Source organism: Ostrea edulis, chromosome 1 (assembly GCF_947568905.1).
Source record: "Ostrea edulis chromosome 1, xbOstEdul1.1, whole genome shotgun sequence".
NCBI lineage: Eukaryota > Metazoa > Mollusca > Bivalvia > Ostreida > Ostreidae > Ostrea > Ostrea edulis.
In genome coordinates, this window is record NC_079164.1 from 71864299 (window position 1) to 71891399 (window position 27101).

The 27101-nt window shown below is 36.4% G+C and overlaps 1 protein-coding gene across 1 annotated transcript; it reads left to right on the forward strand.

Moving 5' to 3' along the window:
* The first annotated feature begins 1326 nt into the window (after window positions 1-1326).
* Window positions 1327-26847, forward strand: LOC125682846 (uncharacterized). Its single transcript, XM_048923437.2, has 3 exons — window positions 1327-1534; window positions 10451-10533; window positions 16780-26847. The coding sequence occupies exon 3, from the start codon at window positions 16790-16792 to the stop codon at window positions 25043-25045; it is 8256 nt and encodes a 2751-aa protein (XP_048779394.2). The 5' UTR covers window positions 1327-1534; window positions 10451-10533; window positions 16780-16789; the 3' UTR covers window positions 25046-26847.
* The last annotated feature ends 254 nt before the right edge of the window (window positions 26848-27101 follow it).

The following is a 27101-nucleotide window of genomic DNA, read 5'->3' on the forward strand; positions in this document are numbered from 1 at the left end:
CTGTTCGATTTTCCCACAGATACAAATCGAACAGAAACAGACAGTTGATTTGTTTTTGAACTGAACTGTAGTTCGTTATGCCTTTTAGACAGTCTACACTGATTGCATATTTGGCTTTTATCATGCACTTCGATACCTTTCTCTTCAAGTAACTCCTTTAGCGTTTTTGAAATAGTTCTCTTTAACTTTCCTTTAAGTTGTCGTTTACATACACAACATCCATACTTCACAGGAGGCCCCATACTTGTTTACATTTATGCACTAGCCGCATGTTCGAATCAATTATACTTGTGATCGTCACTTAGACTACATGCTATGAGTAAAACTTAGCATAAAATGCCAAAGACAAATAAAAATGGAAAGTCTAGTAATTCGGGAAAAAAAAATTGTGGGAAAATTGGTATTCGAACCACAGATATGCATTCGGGCCTTAACGAGACTGTCGCTCTATCACCCCGGCCATCCATCCCATGTAAATGTTTCTAATTTTAAGCTATCTAAAGCCACCAGACATGGACTTAGAAATTTTCTTGATAATACAACAAAAGTTATACACAAAAAGTAAGTTTTTTTCATAGTGTGGGTCAAGTCTCCTTACTTTTATTTACAAAACGTTTTACATCTGAACATGTACTAACATATTTTGCTCAGTCCACAATGGAGACTTGGCCCACTCCATATGAAAATCTGCTTAGAAAAGTCGAATTCACTGTTATTTTGTGCGTTTTTCACGTATACGTAATTTTAAATAGGACTTTTTCCAATGTTCCTTTGAATTGAACACATAAAAAAAGCATTTTTGGAAACTATGGATTGATTGTTTTAACTAGAATGCAGTATTTTTCTTTTTCTGAAGAGTTTCAATTCTTAAGTTTGATATTTGTCCTTTTGTTGTGGGTTCTCGGCTCGATAAAGTCACCCATCTTCTTTCAGGTAAATCGTGGTGTCTTGTTGAGAAAAATGTACTAAACGATAAAAGAAGCAACAATTTCTTCCACTCCCGGAGAAATAAATGTCAAAATCTTTTGATTTCTTGAATTAGATCTACTTAATTTTTTTTGCAAAAACCCTTAAAATTTGCGTCATTTTATTAATTTCACCTTATTAAAAATGATAGAAAATAGTACAAATGACTAGATAGGTAACATATTTCAAGTCGTATAAAATCCAGACCCCTTGCCTCATAAAGTGGCGCCCCCCGTAACTACAATTCCTGGATCCGCCCCTGATAATGATTAAAAACAACAACAAACCCACACACACAGAGCACACTCGATACTTGATATATGGGTAAACATTAACATACGTCTTCTTTCCACCATCCTGAGGCCAGTAAGTTGGAATTCCATACACACAATCTTAGATCCGCTCCTGGCAATTTAACCGCCAAATTATAATAAAGAAAACGAAAGTAGGACTTGTGTTTTTCCACGAACGTGAAAATATGTCTACTGCAAAGTGTATGCAGTGCAGCGTATGACGATGTCACCTAGTTTTTGATTGACTTCGTAATGATTTCGGATATTTGCACAAGGTTTGGTTAGATATTATCAAAGCTTGTATCCAGTATGGGGTAAATCAAAGATAATTTATACCACGGGTTGGCACTTGAAGTTATCTAGGCTGAAATTCTATTTAGGGGACATCTATTGCATGTCAGGTATAACAGGTACAGTGTATGTAGCTAAACGGCGATCTAAAATAAAATAATATTTTGGTTTCGATTTCAAGCTTTCTGTCAGTTTGATCAACACCAGTGAGTGTATCGTAACTAAGACGTGTTATTATATGTATAATAAAAAAAAAAAAAAATCATATGTATTGGTTTTTAGCTCACCTGAACCGAAGGTTCAAGTGAGCTTTTCTGATCAGTCCGTTGTCTGTCGTCGTTGTTGTAAACTTTTCACAATTTTATCTTCTTCTTCAGAACTACTGGGCCAATTTCAACCAAACTTGGCCAAAAGCATCCTTGGGTGAAGGGCTTTCAAGTTTGTTCAAATGAAGGGCCATGTCCCTTTCAAAGGGGAGATAATCACAAAAATGCAAAAATAGGGTGGGGTCATTTAAAAATCTTCTTCTCAAGAACCACTGGGCCGGAAGAGCTGAAATTTACCTGAAAGCTTCCTGACATATTGCAGATTCCAGTTTGTTCAAATCATGGCCCCCGGGGGGTAGGATGGGGCCACAAGGGGGGATCAAAGTTTTACATACAAATATATAGGGAAAAACTTTTAAAATCTTCTTCTCAAGAACCACTAAGCCAGAAAAGCGGAGATTTACATGAAAGCTTCATGACATAATGCAGATTCAAGTTTGTTCAAATCATGGGCCCCGGGGGTAGGATGGGGGCCACAATAGGGGATCAAAGTTTTACATACAAATATATAGGGAAAAACTTTAAAAATCTTCTTCTCAAGAACCACTAAGCCAGAAAAGCTGAGATTTACATGAAAGCTTACTGACATAATGCAGATTCAAGTTTGTTCAAATCATGGGCCCCGGGGGTAGGATGGGGCCACAATAGGGGATCAAAGTTTTACATACAAATATATAGGAAAAATCTTCTTCTCAAGAACCACTGAGCCAGAAAAGCTGATTTTTACATGAAAACTTTCTGACATAGTGCAGATTCAAGTTTGTTCAAATCATGGGCCCTGGGGGTAGGATGGGGCCACAAGAGGGATCAAAGTTTTACATACAAATATATAGTTAAAATCTTCTTCTCAATAACCACTGAGTCAGAAAAGCTGATATTTACAAGAAAACTTTCTGACATAGTGCAGATTCAAGTTTGTTCAAATCATGGCCCCGGGGGGAGGGGGGGGGGGGGTCAAAGTTTTACATACAAATATAGGGAAAATCATCTTTAAAAATCTTCTCAAGAACCAATGGGCCAAAGAAGGTGACATTTACATGAAAGCTTTCTGACGTAGTGTAGATTCAAGTTTGCAAAAATCGTGGCTTTCAGGGGTAGTTGGGGCCATAATTGGGACTAAGGTTTTACATGCAAATATATGTGGAAAGTCTTCAGATATGGGCCAAGGTGACTCAGGTGAGCGATGTGGCCCATGGGCCTCTTGTTATTAATTTTGAGTTAACACCCCCAAATTTTAACATCTGGCATTCTTTAGATCTCGAGGAAGGCCAGTAGGCCTATACCTGAGTTTTGATAGCAGGGTTCGAAATTAACTTTTTCAAGCACAAGTCCGTACGGACTAGTCACTGTTGATGTTCACTAGTCCTCAAAGCATTTCACTAGTCCGTCCAGTATATCATAAAATGATCTTCATTTTAATCAAACCAAACACATCACAGTTGCAAACAATTCAATTTCTGACACCTACAGAAGAAAAAGAGACCACCATATTTTATTTCGCATTCAAAATCTTCAGAAGCATACAATATTAACCTCCGAGTTAATCCTTTTATAAACGTCCATAAGTGCGTTCGAGATCGATGTTCCTGTTTTTTTTGGTGCTCAGATTTTAGAGTCACAGGAGTTCGAAATTTTATCAATAAAGTCAATAAAATTCACTGGATTGACCAAGTCATGAGCTATAGTGTTATGAACTACTGTGTTAGAGTCGCGAATGACAAGAACATGTGCGCACAAACGTGCATCTTCTCAGACCACACTACTTGCAATTCTTACACCTAGAACACGTTCTCGTGATGTGTACTCGGCGTTCGGAATTGGCAGGAATTTGACAATTTGTGCACGTTCGAAGAACGGCGATCTCGAACGCACTCCATGTGTTTGGAAGATCAGGATGTCATAGTCATGCAAACACTTGACCATGCAGGTAATCAACCATAAGTTCAAACATCTAAGAGACTCAGACAAATCTTCCTAAAAATCTTTACCAATTGAAGATTGATTTCCGGATTTTCACTAGTCCGTACGGACTAGTGCTATAGAGAGTTCACTAGTCCGACACATTTTTAGCTCACCTGAACCGAAGGTTCAAGTGAGCTATTCTGATCACATTTTGTCCGGCGTCCGTCTGTCTGTCCGTCTGTCTGTAAACTTTTCACATTTTCGACTTCTTCTCCAGAACCACTAGGCCAATTTCAACCTAACTTGGCCAAAAGCATCTTTGGGTGAAGGGCTTTCAAGTTTGTTCAAATGAAGGGCCATGTCCCTTTCAAAGGGGAGATAATCACAAAAATAGGGTGGGGTCATTTAAAAATCTTCTTCTCAAGAACCACTGGGCCAGAAGAGCTGAAATTTACCTGAAAGCTTCCTGACATATTGCAGATTCAAGTTTGTTCAAATCATGGCCCCCGGTGGTAGGATGGGGCCACAAGTTTTACATACAAATATATAGGGAAAAACTTTAAAAATCTTCTTCTCAAGAACCACTAAGCCAGAAAAGCTGAGATTTACATGAAAGCTTCCTGACATAATGCAGATTCAAGTTTGTTCAAATCATGGGCCCCTGGGGTCGGATGGGGCCACAATAGGGGATCAAAGTTTTACATACAAATATATAGGAAAAATCTTTAAAAATCTTCTTCTCAAGAACCACTATGCCAGAAAAGCTGAGATTTACATGAAAGCTTCCTGACATAATGCAGATTCAAGTTTGTTCAAATCATGGGCCCCGGGGGTTGGATGGGGCCACAATAGGGGATCAAAGTTTTACATACAAATACATGTATATAGGAAAAATCTTTAAAAATCTTCTTCTCAAGAACCACTGAGTCAGAAAAGCTGATTTTTACATGAAAACTTCCTGACATAGTGCAGATTCAAGTTTGTTCAAATCATGGCCCCCGGGGATAGGATGGGGCCCCAAGGGGGAATCAAAGTTTTGCACACAATTATATAGGGAAAAACTTTAAAAATCTTCTCAAGAACCACTAAGCCAGAAAAGCTGAGATTTACATGAAAGCTTCCTGACATAATGCAGATTCAAGTTTGTTCAAATCATTGGCTCTGGGGGTCGGATGGGGCCACAATAGGGGATCAAAGTTTTACATACAAATATATAGGAAAAATCTTTAAAAATTTTCTTCTCAAGAACAACTAAGCCAGAAAAGCTGATTTTTACATGAAAACTTTCTGACATAGTGCAGATTCAAGTTTGTTAAAATCATGGCCCCCGGGGATAAGATGGGGCCCCAAGGGGGGATCAAAGTTTTACACACAAATATATAGGGAAAAACTTTAAAAATCTTCTTCTCAAGAACCACTAAGCCAGAAAAGCTGAGATTTACATGAAAGCTTCCTGACATAGTGAAGATTCAAGTTTGTTCAAATCATGGCCCCCAGGGATAAGATGGGGCCCCAAGGGGGGATCAAAGTTTTACACACAAATATATAGGGAAAAACTTTAAAAATCTTCTTCTCAAGAACCACTAAGCCAGAAAAGCTGATTTTTATATGAAAACTTTCTGACATAGTGCAGATTCAAGTTTGTTCAAATCATGGCCCCGGGGGATAAGATGGGGCCCCAAGGGGGGATCAAAGTTTTACACACAAATATATAGGGAAAAACTTTAAAAATCTTCTCAAAAACCACTAAGCCAGGAAAGCTGATTTTTACATGAAAACTTTCTGACATAGTGCAGATTCAAGTTTCTTCAAATCATGGCCCCCGGGGATAAGATGGGGCCCCAAGGGGGGATCAAAGTTTTACACACAAATATGTAGGGAAAAACTTTAAAAATCTTCTTCTCAAAAACCACTAAGCCAGAAAAGCTGAGATTTACATGAAAGCTTCCTGACATAGTGCAGATTCAAGTTTGTTCAAATTATGGCCCCTGGGGATAAGATGGGGCCCCAAGGGGGGGATCAAAGTTTTACACACAAATATATAGGGAAAAACTTTAAAAATCTTCTTCTCAAGAACCACTAAGCCAGAAAAGCTGAGATTTACATGAAAGCTTCCTGACATAATGCAGATTCAAGTTTGTTCAAATCATGGGCTCTGGGGGTTGGATGAGGCCACAATAGGGGATCAAAGTTTTACATACAAATATGTAGGAAAAATCTTCTTCTCAAGAACCACTGAGCCAGAAAAGCTGATTTTTACATGAAAACTTACTGACGTAGTGCAGATTCAAGTTTCTTCAAATCATGGGCTCCGGGGGTAGGATGGGGACACAAGGGGGATCAAAGTTTTACATACAAATATATAGTTAAAATCTTTTTCTCAATAACCACCGAGTCAGAAAAGCTGATATTTACAAGAAAACTTTCTGACATAGTGCAGATTCAAGTTTGTTCAAATCATGGTCCCCGGGGGGTAGGATGGGGCCACAAGTGGGGGGGGGGGGGGGTCAAAGTTTTACATACAAATATAGAAAAAAGCTTTAAAAGAACCATTGAGCCAAAGAAGTTGACATTTACATGAAAGCTTTCTGACATAGTGTAGATTCAAGTTTGCAAAGGGTAGTTTGGGCCATAATAGGGACCAAGGTTTTACATGCAAATATATATGGAAAGTCTTCAGATATGGGCCAAGGTGACTCAGGTGAGCGATGTGGCCCATGGGCCTCTTGTTTACTAGTCTCGGACTTACGGACATGAGTTAATTTCGAACCCTGGATAGCATTGACCTTTCCACAACTGCTATTTTCTTGTAATTCAGGAAAGGCGAAATTTACATGTATATACGTAAGGTTCCTGACATAATACAGATTCAAGTTTGTTCAAATCATCGCCCCTGGGGGTAGGGTGGGGCCACAATAGGGAATCAAAGTTTTACATACGAATATATATATGGAAAATCTTTAAAAATCTTCTCAAGAACCACTTTAGCAGAAAAGTTCAAATTTACATGAAAGCTTCCTGAAAAAGAATAGATCCAGGTTTATGCATGTGCAATCCATGGTCCCCAGGACAGGATGGGGCCACAATAGGGGATGAAAGTGTTATATTGTAATATATATATGAAAAATATTTAAAAATATCTCTTGAACTATTTAAGCTAGGACTTTCATATTTATGCACTTGTTGGTAGACCACATGTTGTCCACTCAATATCTTAAGAACCATTCACTTGATTGCAATATTTCATATCTGGGTTGGTTATGGGTAGACAAGAACCCCTATTAATTCTCAGGTCAAGGGTCAATTCATTCTGGACATAGGAAGATGCTCAATATTTTGAGGGACCTTTCCTTGACCTCAACATCTTGAGGGACCTTTCCTTGATGGACATTAAACTTGGTACACTGATACATTTTGAGGGCCTGAGGGGTAGATGACCACTATTGATTTTGAGGACACATGGTCAGAGGTCACTGGACATAGGAATATACTAACGACTTGATGTCTAGAAAACCTTTTGCTTTTGCATCAAACTTGGTACATCTTTGGAAGAAGATGACCTCTATCGATTTTGAGGTTATGAATGTTAAAGTTCAAGGGTCAAACTGGACATCGGAATATATTGTCCTCTCAATATCTTGAGAACCCTTTGCCTGATTGACATTAAACTTGGTACATGGTATATCCTAAGGAGACGAGTAGATGACCGTTATAAGATTTTGGTTCATATAGTCTTTAACACTTTAAACTTTAACCTTGCTAATACATGTAACTTTTGAACAGTAAATGCTAGAGCTTTTGATATTTCACATGAGTATTCCTTATGACAAGACCTTTACTAGGGTACCAACATTTTTTACTGTCACCATGTGACCTTGAGCTTGGTGTTTGACCTACTTTTTAGCTCACCTGAGCTGAAAGCTCAAGTGAGCTTTTCTGATCGCCTGTTGTCCGTCGTCTGTCTGTAAACTTTTTACATTTTTTACTTCTTCTCCAGAACCACTGGGCCAATTTCAACCAAACTTGGCCAACAGCATTCTTGGGTGAAGGGCTTTCCAGTTTGTTAAAATGAAGGGCCATGTCCCTTTCAAAAGGGAGATAATCACAAAAAATGCAAAAAAGGGTGGGGTCATTTAAAAATCATCTCAAGAACCACTGAGTCAGAAAAGCTGAGATTTACATGAAAACTTCCTGACATAATGCAGATTCAAGTTTGTTAAAATCATGGCCCCCCGGGGATTGGATGAGGCCACAATTGGGGATCAAATTTTACATACAAATATATAGGGAAAATTCTTTAAAAATCTTCTTCTCAAGAACCACTGAGCCAGAAAAGCTGATATTTACATGAAAGCTTTCTGACATAGTGCAGATTCAAGTTTGTTCAAATCATGCCCCCCTGGGGTAGGATAGGGCCACAAGGGGGATCAAAGTTTTGCATGCAAATATATAGGGAAAATCTTTAAAAATCTTCTTCTCAAGAACCATTGGGTCAAAGAAGTTGACATTTACATGGAAGCTTTCTGACATAAGTGCAGATTCAAGTTTGTAAAAATCGTGGCCTCCAGGGGTAGGTTGGGGCCACAATAGGGAATAAGGTTTTACATGCAAATATATTCAGCGATTTTTTTCTACCCATTGGTACTGGTACCGGTACCCATTCAATTGGGAAAAATAGCGTCAAAATTGAACAAATTGGGAATTTTCTACCAACGCATCGGCAAATGATTTCAACCAAAACAAAAGAAAAGAAAGAACAAAACAAGAAGTATTCATCACTTTACAAACTTTTTTACGGTAATATTTGCTGTTGTGAGACATAAGGAATCATCGTAGGCTCGTTTTAGAATTGTCATAGCTCTACAATACTTGATTTGTACTTTAGATTTAATACCGGAAGTGAACATTTTAGTTAACTCATACAACATTTCAGACTAAGTAAATTACGATGTCAGTGGTCTATTTTTCAGCAAGTGAATTGGGAATCTTTAGTCTCAAAATTGGGAAAAATCAACGGTTTTTGGCATTGGGAATGGTACCGTTTATTGGTACCAGTTATATAAGGAAAAAAATCGCTGTATATGGAAAATCTTCAGATATGGGCCAAGATGACTCAGGTGAGCGATGTAGCCCATTGGCCTCTTGGTAAAAACTTTAACCTTGCTAATAACTTTTGAGCAGTGAGTGCTAGAGCTTTTATATTTCACATGAGTATTCCTTGTGACAAGACCTTTCCATAGGTACCAAAATTGTTGACCTTGATGTTTGACCTACTTTTTAAAAACTTGACATTGGTCATAACTTCTAAATGATAAATATTAGAGCTTTTATATTACACATTAGCATTTCTTGTGACAAGATCTTTCTACTGGTAACAAGATATTTGTCCCTGTGACCTTGACCATCTTTGGAATTGGCCATTATTGGGGGCACTTGTGTTTCACAAACACATCTTTTTTTTCTGTATTTATTTTGTTTAGTTGAAATATATATATAAGAATTGTCAAAACTAGGGTGATCCTTACCCATTTTGGTAGGTGTATATCACACCATATATATAAATGGCACATGGAAAGAAGTGAAAGTAAAAGAAAATTATGTTTCCATTATCATTATAAAAATTAATTAAATCAAATGAAGTAAAATCCCTACCTACCTACCTACCCTGTTTTTCAAGGGATTGTAACTAGAACCACACATGTTTTATTTTGCCTAGTAGAAATGTCATGTTTCATGCCATATTTCATAGGTTTTTTGGGGTTAATTCATTAGAAGGGTGTTATCCAAACTCTGAATTTCAACTATTTAGTAGTAGCATTTCATTTATGCTTGGAAAAGATTATTTGGCATATAAAATGTTATAAAATATGTAAATGATAATAGATAAGTACATACTAATTGATTTTGGTACATTGAATAAGCGAAAAGTTTTCAAATAAGGTGATTACATAATAATTGATTTTGGTACATTGAATAAGCGAAAAGTTTTCAAATGAGGTGATTTTTTCTCTCAAATACTACATTTCAAAAGACATAAGTTCAGTGTATTGTAATATGAAGAAGAGAAAACACATATAAACAATGTACCACATGAGCCTCTTCATTGTTACTTTGTAAATTATTTTTTGTAAATGAAATCTTTCATGGAATTACAATCAGTGTGAGAGTTATGTTTCTTGGGAGGTAAATATATTCTCCTCTCACGTACTAAACAAAGTGTCTTCAGTGATTTTTCTACATTTTTAACAAGGGTCCTGTGGCTTTCGAATTGGGGGGAAATTGTCGACATTTCAGTCAAACTGGGGAAAATCAATTTTATCATAAATAAGTTATAAAATCATATCAAACATTATATTATCTTTATTTTACACATCTAATTTTCTTTAACCTTCTAAAATTTTCAATTATTCTATCCAAATCATCATTCCCATAACTCTTTGTTAAGTCTTATGTATATAATTCACATCCAATGTTTATTTTTTTCAAATATGTTTTCCTTTCATAATTCTATTATTGGGGAAAATGCAAGCTGAATTGGGAAAAAATTGGCAATTTTTAGGAGGGGAAGGGCTGAAATTCGGACCCAAAATAGGCCTAAAAGAGTCACTGGTCTTTTCTATGATGTTCCTATATATAAAATGAAATGATTAAGGATGTGTAATTTAATTTCAGGTGTGAAGACAAGGAAGTTCAGAATGATCTAGCCCTATAATGCCTCTGTTTTCTTCTTAAGCTGGAAACACTGTTGCAGTATAGTAAGTTTAGCATTTATTACCTTTTGCATCCATGTTGCAGTAGGGATATAATATCTTACCAGTTTCTTATAATTTCATCAATATATTGATGTCCCTAACTTTTTATATGCTAAATGCATAGTTTTGTAGCTCACCTGAGCTTAAGGCTCAAATGAGCTTTTCTGATAAAAATTTACATCTGTTGTCATTGTCGCCAATTTCAATCAATCTTGGCAAAAATCATTCAATAGGGAGAAGGGAATTCAAGTTCATTCAAATGAAGAGCCATGTCCTTTTTAAAGGAGATATAATTAAGGAATTATAATAGGGGATCAAAGTTTTACAAAGAAATATATAGGATAATCTTTTAAAATCTTCTTCTCAAGAACCACTGAGCCAGAAGAGCTGAGATTTACATGAAAGCTTCCTGACATAGTGCAGATTCAAGTTTGTTGGACCACAATAGGGGATCAAAGTTTTACATAGAAATATATAGGGAAAATCTTTAAAAATCTTCTTCGCAAGAACAATTGGGCAAAAGAAGTTGACATTTACATGAAAGCTTCCTGACATAATGCAGATTCAAGTTTGTAAAAATTATGGCCTCTAGGGATTGGTTGGGGCCACAATAGGAACTAAGGTTTTACATGCAAATATATATAAAAAGTCTTCAGATATGGGCCAAGGTGACTCAGGTGAGTGATGTGACCCATGGGCCTCTTGTCACAAATAGTTCTTTTTATACGTTCATTTTAAGACGTACATGTGCATATTGTAGTACAGTGAAATCTGTACATCCATCCGTCAGTCTGTTCATGTGTTTTCTGTTTCTATTTTCTTTTCTTTGTCACATATGAAGTCTAAACTTGCTATGCTGTTGCTTCTTTGTGGGCCACTCTAATTATGTTTCAGTTTTTTTTATCCATTTCAATTTCTTCTGCAGGAGTTTTGCCATTTTATTTGAAAAACTAATGTTGTATGGAGGGTATGTAATTTGTCCGTCGAACTCTGCCTGCAATATTCAAGTGAGGATATTCTTGTTTTACCGACTAATTGTTTGGGTATTTAAGATGTGCATGTGACAAAGATTTAGATTTTCTTAAATTTTAGGAATTATTACATAGAGAGTACATGATTTGTCTGTCTAACTCCTTCACAGTTTTCAAGTGAGAACCTTCTTATTTAACAGAGTAATTGTTTGGGTATTTCAGATGTGCATGTGGCAAGGATTTTGATTTTCTTCAATTTTGGAGAAAATTACAGGTTGTTGAACTTCGTAAATTGTGCTAAATAGATAGTACACGATAGTACATGATTTATCTGTCTCTACTCCCACAATTTTCTTTTGACGGCCTACTTATTTTACAGAGTATTTGTATGGGTATGAAAGGGTTTTGATTTTCTTCAATGTTGAGAAAATTACAGGTTGTTAAACTTAGTCTGTTTTAAGGAAATATTAATATATTAGATAAAGGACATGGTTTGTCCTAGTTAGCTCACATGAACCAAAGGCCCAAGTGAGCTTTTCTGATCAAATTTTGTCTGTTGTCTGTCGGCGTTGGTATAAACCTTTCACATTTTCATCTTCTTCTGCAGAACCATTGGGCCAATTTCAACCAAACTTGGCACAAAGCATCCTTGGGTGAAGCCTCAGAAGGGCTTCCAAGTTTGTTCAAATGAAGGTCCATACCCCTTCAAAGGGGAGATAATCACGAAAATGCAAAAATAGGGTGGGGTCATTTACATGTAAAAGTCTTCTCAAAAACCACTGGGCCAGAGGAGCTGAAATTTACATGAAAGATTCCTGACATACATAGTTGCCAACTAACCTGATTTTGTTGGGTTACACCCAATTTTTTAACCCATAACCGATTATTTTCTATGACCCGGCGGGTCACACCTTTCACTGGATTTCCGGGTTTGGTTTTGTAAATTAGTTTGCACAAGTAATTTCCAGTTTGAAACACAAGCTTGGATCTACGTAAACAATGCCGATGCTCATGTACATTACAGATCAATATCAAAGCAGGTGTTAACAGTTATCTGTGAGTTGTTTTGACAAATCAGGGATTGAAGTCATTTTGTATAATGGCTTCCACCACGAAGAGATCCTTATCAGGGCCAGCAGGCACGCCAACAAAAAGAAAACGATACTTGTGTACCTACCAACAAATCTGGGAAAATTACTTTTCATGGATAAAAAAAGTTATTGAGGACAGCATGAAGCTTATTGTCCATTGTGTAACTTGCACTTGTCTATTGAGTCTGGAGCTAAAATGATCTGATAAAATAATGCCAAATCGCAAAATCAGGTAAAAAAAAACAAAACTTTAGCACAATAGTCATCTACATGTATAATCACTGTCATCATTTTTGCCATCATCTTCAAATGTTGATATTGTAAAGAAATTACATACTGAATTCAGATCTGAACTATAAACAATGAAAACTTAAATGCCCTCGTATGTAAGTTTAATAAATCTGTGTCCTGCTTTGTACATATTTATATATTGTCCATCTCCATCAGTCTTGAAAAAATTATAATGTGTCACTATCAGTTACATGACTTTTCTTCAATAAAATATTTCATAAAACACACATTTCTGCTATAAATATTTTTGAAATATAAACACTTATAACACATATAATCCTAGTAAATATGTCATGAATACCACTACACATTATGACCAGAATTTTAGCTTTCCAAAGAGGGTCATGGCCCTCTTTTTACATGTTGGAGGTTAGCAACTATGCTGACATAGTGCATATTCAAGTTTATTAAAATAAAGGCCCCCAGGGGTAGAATGGGGCCACAATAAGGGATCGAAGTTTTACATACTATTATATGGAAAAAATCTTTAAAAATCTTCTCAAGAACCATCGGGCCAAAGAAGTTTACATATGCATGAAAGCTTCCTGACATAGTGCAGATTCATGTCTGTAAAATCATTACTCCCAGGGGTAGGATGAGGCCACAATAGGGGATCAAAGTTTTACATGCAAATATACATGGGAAATCTTTAGATATGGACCAATGTGACTCAGGTGAGCGATTTGGCACATAGGCCTCATGTTTTGCTAGTGGATTATTTTCCAACTAGCAAAATTTAGCTTTCACTAGGATTTTTAATCGCTTTTTTTTACAGGAATTGAAGGAAACAAGCATTTTGACAATGAATTTTGAAGTTACTTTGACCAATTTATTATGTATATGCAAACTGGCACATGATACAGAGCTCCAGATAATTTTTTACGACAAAGAGTATTTACTCCCTGATTTTCAAATCAATGAGTATTTTGCTTTTCAGAAAAATTCAAAAGTGTATTTTGTTAATTTACTGATTATATTTGCTCTTTTGCACAGAAGATGTCACCAGATAAACGATACTTCTTCCGTTAAATTTTAACTTAAAGTTAATACTAAAAGGCTGCTCCAGCTATTTACGTGGAAAATCCTTTGCAGTTCTTTTTATTAAAACTATTCATTGTCATTGGTAATTTGATATTTATCATTGATGCATTAAATTTTAATATGTCAGACACTCAGTCACATGATTATGATCCAATTCTGTATATCATTCGTCCACGATTGATAATACAAGTTTTTTTTCTGTGCTTTCGACCACACACTAACTCTTTAAGAAAGAAAGTATAACAAGTAGGCCTATATAATAGTGTTTTGAGTTAACTCTTCCAATTTTTCAATATTGTGATTGCCATAAAAACGTATTTCATAGCGCTAAATATCATATATGATCAAGCCCTGGGTTAACCTCAATTCATATGAAAAGATAATTCATATTTATATCATACTACATGTATCACAAATACGCGGACTAATATGGATTACTTTGGGAGTGTAAAGCGTATTTACATTCGCTAATGCGTAATTGTATGCATGATTTTCAACTCAAATGCGTATTTGGTAAAATTTAATGAGTATTTATGCTGATACGCACCTTATCTGGAGCTCTGATGATAGATATTCAGGTGACTGATAAGTGACTAGGCCATATGCAGATCGTATTATAGTGTGAAACAGGTGATTCTAATTTTTTAATCTGGGAAGTTTTTACAATGTTCTCAAAACGTATGAAAATTTATTTACGTTTACAGATTTTTAGGTCACCTGAGTAAACTCGGGGTGACCTATTGCAATTGGTTGTCGTCGTGCGTCATGTGTTAACAATTGAACATTTTTAACTTCTTCTTGATAACTATCAGTCCAATTCTTTTCAAATTTGGTATGAAGCATCTTTGGGACAAGGGAGACATAAATTGTAAATTTCAGGACTCCATCACCCCTGGGGTCTTAGGGGCAGGGCAAAAACTGCCCCAAATTGACCAATTTTCAAAAATCTTCTTCTCAAGAACCACTCACATGCATTTAAGAAAAACTTAATAGATAGTGATGTAGCGCAGGAAGGCCTCTACCAAAATTGTAAATTTCATGATCCCCGGGGTAGGGATTCTGACCCCAGGGTGGGGCCAAACTTGGTATGTAGTGTTTATGTGTAAAAGACTTAAATAACATCTTCTTTAGTGCTATTGATACTAAATTGAAAGTAAATAGATATTTAGAAAGAACAGGTAGTCCTTTACCAAAATTGTAAATTTGATGATCCCAGGGGTAGGAGTTTTGGTATCAGGGTGGGGCCAAAATGGTGAGTTATTAAATTTGTGAACAAAAGACATTTTTAACTTCTTCTTGATAACTATCATTCCAATTCTTTTCAAATTTGATATGAAACATTTGGAACAAGGGGAAACAAGGGGAACATAAATTGTAAATTTCAGGATTCCTGCACCCCTTGGGCCTTAGGGACAGGGCAATAACTGCCCCAAATTGACAATTTTTCAAAAATCTTATTCTCAAGAACCGCACACAGGTAAGAAAAACTAAATGCATAGTGATGTACAGCAGGAAAGCCTCTACCAAAGTTGTAAATTTCATGATCCCTGGGGTAGGGGTTCTGGCCCCAGGATGGGGCCAAACTTGGTATATAGTGTTTATGTGTAAAACACTTAAATAACATCTTTAGTGCTATTGATACTAAATTGAAACTAAATGGATAGAGCAGGTAGTCTTTTACCAAAATTGTAAATTTGATGATCCCCAGAGTAGGGGTTCTGATCCCAAGGTGGGCCAAACTTAATATATAGTATTTATGTGTAAGTTTGCTATTACTGTATAAAATCTAAATGCATGCTTAGGAATAGCAGAAAAGGATGTACAAAAAATGGTGAATTTCACAACCCAGGGTTATGACTTTAGGATGGGTCCAAATTAGTCATATCTTTTGATGTTTTAATGTTAATACACCTATTGTTTAAAGCCATCAGTGTATGCACTTTTGAGGGCAGTGAAGTTTTAAGAACACATCTTGTTTTATACTGTTGCTGAACATTATAATTTAGCTTAGAACAGGAAATGTTTTCTAGATTTCATAGCCTGTGTGAGTAGTGATACTTTTTCACTAGTTTTCAGGTGACCGATAAGGCCTGTGGGCCTCTTGTTTCTTATTGGTAAGTATCAATGTCTATGAAAATTCAAAACTCTTCATACATTAGCGGCGATTTGGTACTTGAAGTGAGTGTGATTTTGTTCGTAAGAGAACTCTTGATTAGGTGAAGTGATGAATTCGGTATACTACAATGTAGTAAGAACTTCATTTAATTCCAAGCTCCCCCAAAAGAGAAGTAAATCATGCAACAAACAGCTGAAAATTTAAAAATTTTGTTTTTCCTTTTTTTCATGTTTAGAATGCTTAACTAAGGTATTTCTAATGGTCAGCAAAATTTGAATGTTATTTGTCGAGGTGCATAGGTTAATTACACTAGTAAAAGTTTCGTTTAAAGCAGATTTTTCAAATTGCACATTAATTCTTAACACAATTAAATAGTTTCTAGTGTTTGGCACATTTTCTGATAAGCGGTCTAAATGTAAATAAAAACATGGCACGAGCCTTGTTTACATAACAAAGAATTGTAAGCTCTGTATCTCACTTATGAGATTGATCACTGTTTGTTATCTTCACCTTGTAACTCAACAACTGATATTCAAATTTTGGTCGACCATTAGAAATAATTTAGTTAAGCATTGTAAACAATAAAAATGAAAGATAAAATTTTAAAATTTTCAGCTCAAATTGTGTTCTTGTCCCTTTAAGATATAACCTTCTTGCAACATTGACCTTTAAATATCAAAAGATAAATTTTTCTAAGTTTTACTACAGAATATAAAAGTTTTTGTGCCAATTTTTGTAGATTACATAGGATGGGTCAAAACTCAACGAAAGAGGCTGCTAATCCAGCAAAAGAAAGAGTAGAAACTCATAGGAAGGAAGAATCTAGTGTGAAATCCTCCTCAGTGGCAAGGGATGGTGTTAGTCTATTCTCGTCATCCATTTCACCAACTGAACAACATGATACAACATCAAGATCTCTAAATATTTCATCAAGGGAAAGAGGGATTGTGGCTAACAACAGTTTTCAGGGGTACAAACATCAAACAACTGGTGAGGTTAGAAAGTTTGATGAAAGTGAACATGTGAAGAAAACATGCTATAATTCGAGCAATAGATGGGATACATTTTCTTCCCAGCAGGAAAATGAATTGTTGGATATACATTTAAGAAAAGAACACTCTACAAACAGATTGCATGAAACACATGCTGAGAAAAAGGAGAAGGAAATACCTGAAATGTCATCTATCAAAATGCAGAACTCTTATAGTAAATATGATAATAGGTTTGAAAGGAATGATACAAAATCATCTTCAGTAGACCCTCTAAAGTTTAGTGTATCACCATCACAAGAAAGCTCTGCAAGGTTTGGTGTGTCAATATCGCAAGAAGAAAAACGTGCTGGTATAGGTGTGATACATTCCCAAGAAAAATCTGCCAGGCTTGGTGTGTCACTATCACAAGAAGGATTACCTGCCAGTTGTGTTAAGTCACAATACCAAGAAAAATCTGCTAGGCTTGGTGTGTCACAATTGCAAGACAAATTTGCAGTGTTTGGTGTATCACGATCACAAGAAAAATCTGCAATGCTTGGTATGTCATCACCACAAAAGAATCCTGCAAGTTTTGGTATGTCACTATCACAAGATGAAAAACCTGTCAATTTGGGTGTGTCACAGTCCCAAAAGAAACATTCAAGGTTTGACGTGTCACTATCACAAGAAAAGTCTTCAAAGCTTGGTGTGTCACCACTAGAAGAGAAACCTGCCAGTTTTGTTGTGTCTCAATCACAAGAAAAACGTGTAAAGTGTGGTGTATCACTATCACAAGAAAAACATGCAAAGCATGGTGTGTCAATGTCACAAGAAGAAAAACGTGCTAGTTTTGTTGTGTCACAATCCGAAGAAAACCCTGCAAGGCTTGGTGTATCACTACCACGAGAACAGCTTACAAAGCTTGGTGTGTTGCCATTCCAAGAAAACCCTGTCAGTGTAGGTGTGTCGCAATCCCAACAAAAACCTGCAAAAGTTGGTGTGTCGCTATCACACGAAAAATTAGCAAAGCATGGTGTGTCGCCATCACAAGTAAAACCTGACAGTTTTGGTGTATTTCAATCCCAAGAAAAACCTGCAAAGCTTGGTGTGTCACTATCACAAGAAAAACCTGCAAGGATTGATGTGTCACAATCTCAAGAAAAATCAGCAAGTTGTGGTGTGTCAAAAACACAACAAAAGCCTGCAAGGCTTCATACATCACTATCACAAGATTTAAGGTTTGGTATGTCATATGAAGAAAAATTTGCCAGTGATGTTGTGTCGCAGTCCCAACAAAATACTGTAAGGCTTATTGAGTCACAATCACAAAGTCAGTCTGCAAGGTTACATGTGTCTCAATCCCAAGAAAATCCTTCAAAGCATAGTGTGTCACTTTCACTTGAAAAACATGTAAAGCATGGTGTGTTGCTGTCAGAAGAAAAATATGCAAAGCGTGATGTGTTGCTATCACAAGAAAAATCTGCCAGTTATGGTGTATCAAAACCCCAAGAAAAGCTTGCAAAGCGTGGAGTGTTGCTATCACAAGAAAAACCTGCAAAACTTGGTGTGAGAATGTCACAAGAAAACACAGCCAGTTTAGGTGTGTCACAATCCCAAGAAAAATGCTCAATGCTTGGTATGTCACAATCACGAGAAAATCCTGCAAGGCTTGGTTCGTCACTATCACAAAAAGAAACACCTGCCAGTTTAGGTGTGTCATTAACACATGACAAACCTGCAAGTTTTGGCATGTCAGTATCACAAGAAAAATCAACAAGATTTGGTCTGTCAGTTTCACCAGAAAAACCTGCAAAGTTTGATGTGTCAAATACTCGAGAGAAATATGCGTGTTTTGATGTATCACAATTGCAAAAAGATAAGCCTGCAATGCTTGATGTGTCACCATCACAAGAAAAAGATGCTAGTGTTGGTGGCAGTCAAGAAATTATGGAAAGGAAAGCCAAACTGGTTGATAAAAGTGAACTTGGAGACGTCCAGAAATGTCATGAATTGGTGAGACACAGATATGTGGAAAAACAAGTTTGTTGTGTTACTGCGTCTGAAAGTGATAGTAGCGGGGGGGCCAAAGACCAAGAGGAAAAAATGCTAGTATCAGTGAAATCCGTTTCAGTTTCACAAAAGAAAGATTACCTAGATGATTTCCTTCACTGTGAAATTCAATGTTTGAAGGAAACTCTCGCCTTGAAATCAAAGAATGGAGAACCAAAGGAGAATATAGGGTGTAAAGGAGAAGAGGTTTTGACAATTGAAGGTAAAACTAATTTCCGTTCTGTTGCTGCATTTTCAAAAGACAAAGTTCCATCTGTTTACAAGATCAGAGAGGAAGAGACTTTAAAATGCAAAGAAGCAGATGCAAGTAACGGAATTCACCTTTTCGATCCAACAAAGGAAAAAGCAAAAGCAAAATTGTCATCAAAAGATATTTCAGGATTGAATAAATATCCCACTGTGGGTAAACATGAAGTACTAACATTAAAATCTGCTGTTCAGAGTGGAGTTACAAGCAGAACAGATGGAGCTATGATAGAAATAATGGAAAATAAAGCTAAGCAACACGATAAAAGCAATACTTTGAAATGCACCAAATTGAATGACAATGAATGTAAAGATGAATTACTTGAAAAGACAATTTCTTATTTGAAGAAAAAGCCATCAACCCATTTGCCTGATGAAACAAAAGTAAAAGAAGCAATGAAACAAAAATTTTGCAAACGAAGTGAAGACAAGAAAAGGAATGGTAGTATTCCAGACAATAAAGATCAGACAAAGCGTGATCAACTTTCACCTGGTAGAATTGTTTCACGTCCAGGTACTAGTTATTACAAGTCCAAAACAACTGAAACACAAGAAAGTGCTAGGGTAGAAGTTGAAAGGGGCACGGAAATTGGGGACATTTTGGATAAGGAGCGCTTTGGGGAAAAGAAAGTTAAAAAGAGTGAAAATCCATCTATTGTGACAACTTCAGAAAATTCAGTGCAAGTTGCATGTTACCAAAATTCTAATGTAGAAGACAAGAAAATGGTGAAATATATCTTTACAATTTTAAAGCAATTAGAAGATGAAAATGAACTACTAACACATCTCATTGGTGTTGTGGTAGATGTTAAATTTCAAGTTGCTTCCTTTGAAAAAGATTCTAAAAACGATGCCACTGTTGTAGTAATGCACTTCAAAAGCAACTCGGATGCTAGAAGATTTCAAAGTTGCCTGACACGAAGTAAGAAAACAATATATTTCGGATACAAATTCCAAAAGCATGAAAAAGGAGCTCCACTAAGAACAAGACGAGAAAGTATAAAAATTTTGCAGTATATAAATAATAGGACTGAAGACGGTTTAGGGAAACATATAGAAAAGATAAGGGAGACTGAGAGTGAACTTGCAACTTTAAACAAGGCACCTGCAACTTCAAATAAGAAGACCAGATATATTGATATTTCACTTCATGAACAGAGGGAATCTCAGAAGAAAGCTTTAGATTACAAAATCTTAGAACTGAAACAACAACAGGGTGAATTTCAAGCATACCTGTCTGACACTATACGAAGAATTGAGTCTTTTAAGGGAGAACACGTGGAGCAAAAAGAATATGATTGCCTATTGAAACGATTTGATATAGAGTGTTCACGGTTGGAGCAAGCATTACCAATATACGCAAGAAGAACTCAAATTGTTGATACAATTCTTCATAATCAAGTTTGTATCATTTTAGGAGAAACCGGATCTGGGAAAAGTACACAAATAACTCAGTATATTTTAGAGTCTGAATTGAGTTCCCTTGGGAAAATCATTTGTACACAGCCACGTAAGGTAGCGGCGGTGAGTCTTGCACAAAGAGTTGCATCAGAGATAGAGTCAAACGTTGGAGATCTTGTTGGATATCAAACTGGTATGAAGTCAAAGTTGAGTAGTCACACTAAAGTGTTGTACATGACTGACCACATGCTTTTGAACGAGTGTTTGAAAGACCCCTTGCTGTCTGAATTTTCCTGTGTTGTAATTGATGAAGCACACGAAAGGAGTATTTATACTGATTTATTGCTTGGAATGATTAAGAAGTGTTTGCCACAGCGACCAACACTTCATGTTATAGTCACTTCTGCAACGATAGATCCAGATGTCTTTGTACGCTACTTTGGAGGACCTGAACTTTGTCCGGTTGTGAAAGTCTCCGGAAGAATGTTTCCAGTTGAAATTGAATGGCTAACAACTTCCTCAGGACTCGAGGTAGTTGATGATTATGAAATGAAATGTGTTGAAAAAACAGTAGAAATTCACAGAAAAGAGCCGCCAGGGGATATTTTAGTTTTTTTAACATCCCAAGCAGAAATTGAGCAGTGTGCAGCAAAACTGGAAGTTTTATTAAGAGGAGGAAAGGATCATTGGATTTTGCCACTACATGGTAAACTTCAAACGGAGGAACAGAATTTAGTATTCAAAGTGTCACCAAAAGGAAAACGAAAAATCGTACTTGCAACTAATGTGGCTGAAACATCAGTTACGATCCCTGGAATAAAATATGTCATTGATACAGGGGCTGTGAAAGAATTGTTGTATGACCCAAAGAAAAAAGTAAGTGCACTGCGTGTTGTGAAAGTTACCAAAAGTTCCGCGGACCAGAGGAAAGGCAGAGCAGGAAGAACAGCCCCGGGTAAATGTTATAGACTTTACTCCAAGGAAGATTACGAAATGATGTGCTCTACCTCTATTCCAGAAATTTTGAAAACACACTTGGGTCATGCAATTCTTAAGCTTTTGCAATTAGACGTAGATCCACTGGAATTTGACTTTGTACAAGCCCCAGAGAAAGTGTCAATGGAGAATACTTTCCAACACCTAAGTAAACTAGGAGCTATTGAAGATGGAAAAATATCACCATTGGGTAAATGGATCGCTAAACTCCCATTTGAACCAAATCTAGGAGTTCTTGTTCATGATGCTATAGACCATAACGTTGGATTGGAGGGAATTATTATTGCTGCCTCTTGCACAGTGTCCAGCTCCTTGTTTTATAGAGGAGGCACACAAAAAGAAAAAGAGAGGTCAGACAAGCTGAAGGTTCGATTTTGTCATAAACATGGTGACCACTTTACAAACTTAAATGTTTATAAAGAATGGCACAAGGTTGATGAAAAGCAAAAAGGGAGATGGAGCAGAGATAATTCAATTAATGGAAAATCTATGCGAAGCATTCGTGATGCCACAAAAGAAATTTTGTATGTTCTGAAGAGAGATCTTTCCATCAACATAAAATTTGAATTTTCAGATGCTGAGGACGTAGAAAGGAATTTGCAGAAACTGCTATTCAAGTCTTTTCAAAGCAATCTCTGTCATTTTCTCGGACATGAAAAAGCTGGCTATTTTTTCATAGATAAAAATCAACAGGTCATTATGCATCCTTCATCAGCATTTCAGTCGCTGGCTTCTTGCCCAAACTGGGTTATTGTTGAAAGAGTGATGCAAACCTCTCGTGATTTTGGTGTAAATATAACAGCTGTAGCAGATGAAGACGTCGAGGAAGCATTGAATGAAGGATCTTTAGATTTTGATATTGATGATGTAAAACGAAGGATGGTTACACCAGTGTTAACGGAATATGTTGGTTTTCAAGTTCACAGAGAGTTTGTTGGTCCCCGTTACAGTAAAGTGAAAACTATGCAAGAAAATCTTACAATGATGTGCAAAGACTCTGTGTTTGTAATTGATGCAGATCGCGACAGAGGAGAAATTTCAATATATGCACCAATTGATGACAGAGAAATATCCTCGCACACCCTGAAAACAGCAATAGACCCTATCCGAGAGAAAGTCAGAACTGAAACTACCGAACATCCCCTTCTCCCGGACTTTACGAGTGTAAGGATATCAATAGGACCAGGGGGACAAGTTCAAGATGTTCTGTATCAAGACGAATATAAAAATGTCTTTGTATTTGGGGATCAAAATCCATTTCATTCCAATGATGAAATGGCGGAATGGTTCAAACGGTTTGGATCAATTCGATCATTCATACCAAAGTCTCCAAAAAACACTAATGCAAGCTATCTCGGGCAGATCATATTTGATGAGTCGAAATTCGCAAAAGCTGCAGTAATTGCTACTAAAAAGGAAATTTTCGAATTTTCTGCAAGACCACCTAAAGGGATGGGGAAAAGTGAGGAAGGTGATTTACTCAGAGCAAAACTTACATGGTGTAGACGAAAGTCCCAAGGGTTTGGATTTGTTGAGATTCGTGACCAAAATAAAATGGACGAAATAATTTTATCAAGTTTACTTAGCTATGTTACAGTTGGAGGAAAACGAGCAAAGATAAAACGGGGCAATAAAGGCAAACATCCAAATGAAGAAAAAAACGAGTTGTTTGTTTCGGGGATCGGTGAACTCGTCAATGAAGATGTTTTGCGTGAAAGTATTTTAAACAACTTTAATATTTCTGAAAATGACATCGGAAAAGTGACTGTTATACGTGAAAAGGTAAACACAACTCCCCAAATATTGCACAGTTTGAAAATACAACTTGAAAGCGAGTTCAAAAAGTATGTTCATCCAAATAAGTTTAAGGTTTCTATCTTGGAGCCCAAAATGTCTGACTTTACTTATCAGGCTTTTGTCACGTTTAAAGACCCAGAAGAAGGATTTGAGGCATGTTCTAGGTTACGCAACAGAATGTCAATTGGGGAACACGTCGTTTGTGTTACTCCAGAAATACATACTAGACTCTTTGTGTTAGCGCCTGTGTACAAACGAGTAGAAAGGAATATTCAAACATATTGTGAGAAAATACAGAATGAAGATAGTGGTAGACGAATGCATGTGAAGCTGATCAATGACAAATATGTGATAGACATTGACGCAGACAGCATTCAAAGCATGGTGCACACTAGAAACAAAGTACAAAAAATGCTTCAAGGGAAAACAGTGGACTTGGAAAAGATTCCAACACTTCGATATCTGTTTACTCAAGACGGTCAAGCAAAAGTCGAAAAAATTATGAAGAAGACCAATACATTAATTTTGTTAGATTATAGAAATACATCCATGTCTGTGCATGGTGAAAACGGCGATCGTGAAATCGCATTAAGGAAAGTTAGAAAGTATGCCGAGAAATTATCGTCGTCACGAATTCGAGTATTTGATTTAAAAGGGGAATCCAAACCACCTGGATTGATGAAGGCTGTTATTGTGGCTCATGGTGTGGATCTTAGAGGCCTGAAAACTTCGTCAAACTTGTCAACAGTGGAACTTGATCACAGGTATCACAGAATAAAAATGATGGGATCAGACGATGCAGTTAACAAAGCTGTTAAAAGCATCGAAGAAATTATGGACCATATGCAAATAAATGTCGGAATTGCAGCTTCGAATCGACCAGAATGTGGAATATGTTTTTGTGAAATCGAGGAAAGCGATATTTACAGATTGGAATCATGTGGTCATCCCTACTGTAGGGACTGTGTAAAAATGAACATAGAATCTGTCATTCGGAACAAGGAGTTTCCACTCAAATGTTTTCATGATAAATGTGATATGCTTTGGGCATGGAAAGATTTTGTGAATATGACAAAATCTGGATTCTGTAGCCTGCAAAACATACTGAATTCATCTCTGTCCAGTTTTGTAGTGGGAAACAAAGATAAAGTTCGATATTGTATAACGCCAGACTGTCCTATGGTGTACAAAGTCAGCGACGTCGGCGGAAGAATAGTTTGCGATGTTTGTAGAACGAGTATGTGCAGTAAATGTCACGTCGAGTATCACAGTGGAATATCGTGTGTGATGTACCAGATGGAAAACAGTAATGATGAAACAGGACTTCAAAAATGGATGCGTCAAGACCCAAATAACAGGAGGTTATGTCCAAATTGTTTCGCAGGAATTGAGAAAAATGGTGGTTGTCAGCATATGGAATGTCGAGATTGTAAGAGCCACATTTGCTGGATATGCATGAAGTTTTTCAGCACTAGCGGTGAGTGTTACGGCCACATGGACAAAGGACATGGAACTTTTGTTTGAAGTTGTATAGAAAGTCGGTAGTGATGTAGAAAGTACGTGTCAGACTACTGACGAATTAGGAAAAGTTCTCTTCATTATGTGAAATTATTTTATCGTACACGTTGATAATGTACTGTTAATTAATTGCCTTTAGTTTATCTAATATAGTGGAACACGGCATTACATAGAAAGGATTGAGAGTAAAGAGCAGAAAACTTCCTTCCTTTGAATATAATTCAGAAGAATTTTGTCAAATCATTATATATTTTTTTATACGCCCGTCTTAAGACGGGACGTATTATGGTATGGCGTTCATGTCCGTCCGTCTGTTAGCTTTTTCGTGTCCGACCCGTAACTTAAATACCACAAGGCCTAGAATCATCAAACTTTGTCTGTAGATACATCTTGGGTAGAAGGTGTGTCGCACATTAAAACCAGGTCACTGTGACTTTTCATTAAGAAGATATGGCCATATATGGCAAAAACTTGTCCGGCTCATAACTTGAAAACTATTGGACCTAGAATCACCAAAATTGGTCAACTAATGCATCTTAGGTAGAAGGTGTGTCGCATCCTACTTTAAGGTCACTGTGACATTTAATTAAGGTGATATAAAAAAAAATGTTTTAATGGGTACAATCTATACTGTTAACAATATGTGACGGGCGTATCATGTGCCGTGGCGGTGCACTTTATTGAAATATCATTTTGATGTGAAGTATCTTTTTTGTGATTTGCATTTCAAACAGTATTTGATTCACAGTTGATGTCAAATCAAAGACTTGTTAAACAACAGATACAATTCAGTGTAGTTTGAATAACCAGATTATGCGATCAAATTATTTTGTTAAATTTTATCCCAGTAATCTTTCAGAATTGTTTTTTTTTTTTTATTTCTTTTATTTTTGGTTTTGTTCCATTTCACTGCAATATTGTAAATTAATCGCAATTTATATACACCATGCGGCACGCAGTTAATTTATTCTCTATTTTCTCTGTACTGTTACATTGCTATATGTTGAAACTCAATTTTATGATACCCTTAAAAACTGTCATTGGCGAAAATGTCGTACTTTTACTCTGAAGTACTCATGCACGTGGAAAATATTTGAAAGTCTTCTTAACTTCCAACAAAAGGGTACAACGAATCAAATCATTGTGCAAATATCCTCACATAATGTAAAATTGCTTTTGAATTTAAAATTTGTTTAAATCATGATTTTTTGGTCTAGGATGTAACCACATTTAGAAACAAATGTGCATTGTTGCATTTCATATACTCGTTTTGGGAAGCGGAAAGAGCGAACCATGTTGTAATGTATGTAATTTCATGGTGATTTATTTGCTTGTAGTGGTCTTTTTTGTTTTGCTCTGCTTTTTTTTTTTGTATTTTTGGGTGTCAGATTTCATTTGCATACAATACAATTGACCAAAAACTATATATGGCGGATCCTTATTCCGTATAGTGTTTTTTTTTTTTTGCGGGACTAAAATTTGGCGATTTGCTGGCTCAAAGGTATGCCAATAATTTTAGTGGAATAGATTTTGGCGGACAAGGAAGAGTTATCTCTTTTGCAAATACCGAAGTCACAGTTGGGTGCATATTTGGCGAGTGAAATTTTGGCGGAAAGCTATCTAACCACTAAAATAAGCCAGATTTATCACCGCGGAAAAAAAATCGTTATACGGTAATAAACAGGACTACAGAACTATATATCTTTCTATCTATATCTTTCTATCTATCTACAATCCATCTATCCATCTACAAAACTGATTTCTATATCTTGATTTCTTGAATTTGTAATAAATTTGAAGTATGCACATCGCTGTTTTTTCTTTATTTGTTTATTATTTTTGGAAAGTCGAGCATTTATGCAAATGAAAGAATTTATTAATTGGAGGAATAGCAATCGCATTTTCACTCGGTTGACCTATTGCCATCCGCTTTTGTCCGTCGCCGTGCGTAAAGTTTTCACTTTTTTAAAGACTTCTTCCTCAGAACTTTTGAACCAATTTCAACCAAACATTCGCAAAGCATCCTTGGATGAAGGGGATTCATTTTTTTTTTCAAATGAAG

Coding starts and splice junctions, on each gene's coding strand:
- LOC125682846 (XM_048923437.2), top strand. CDS start 16,790: ATGGGTCAAAACTCAACGAAAGAGGCTGCTAATCCAGCAAAAGAAAGA.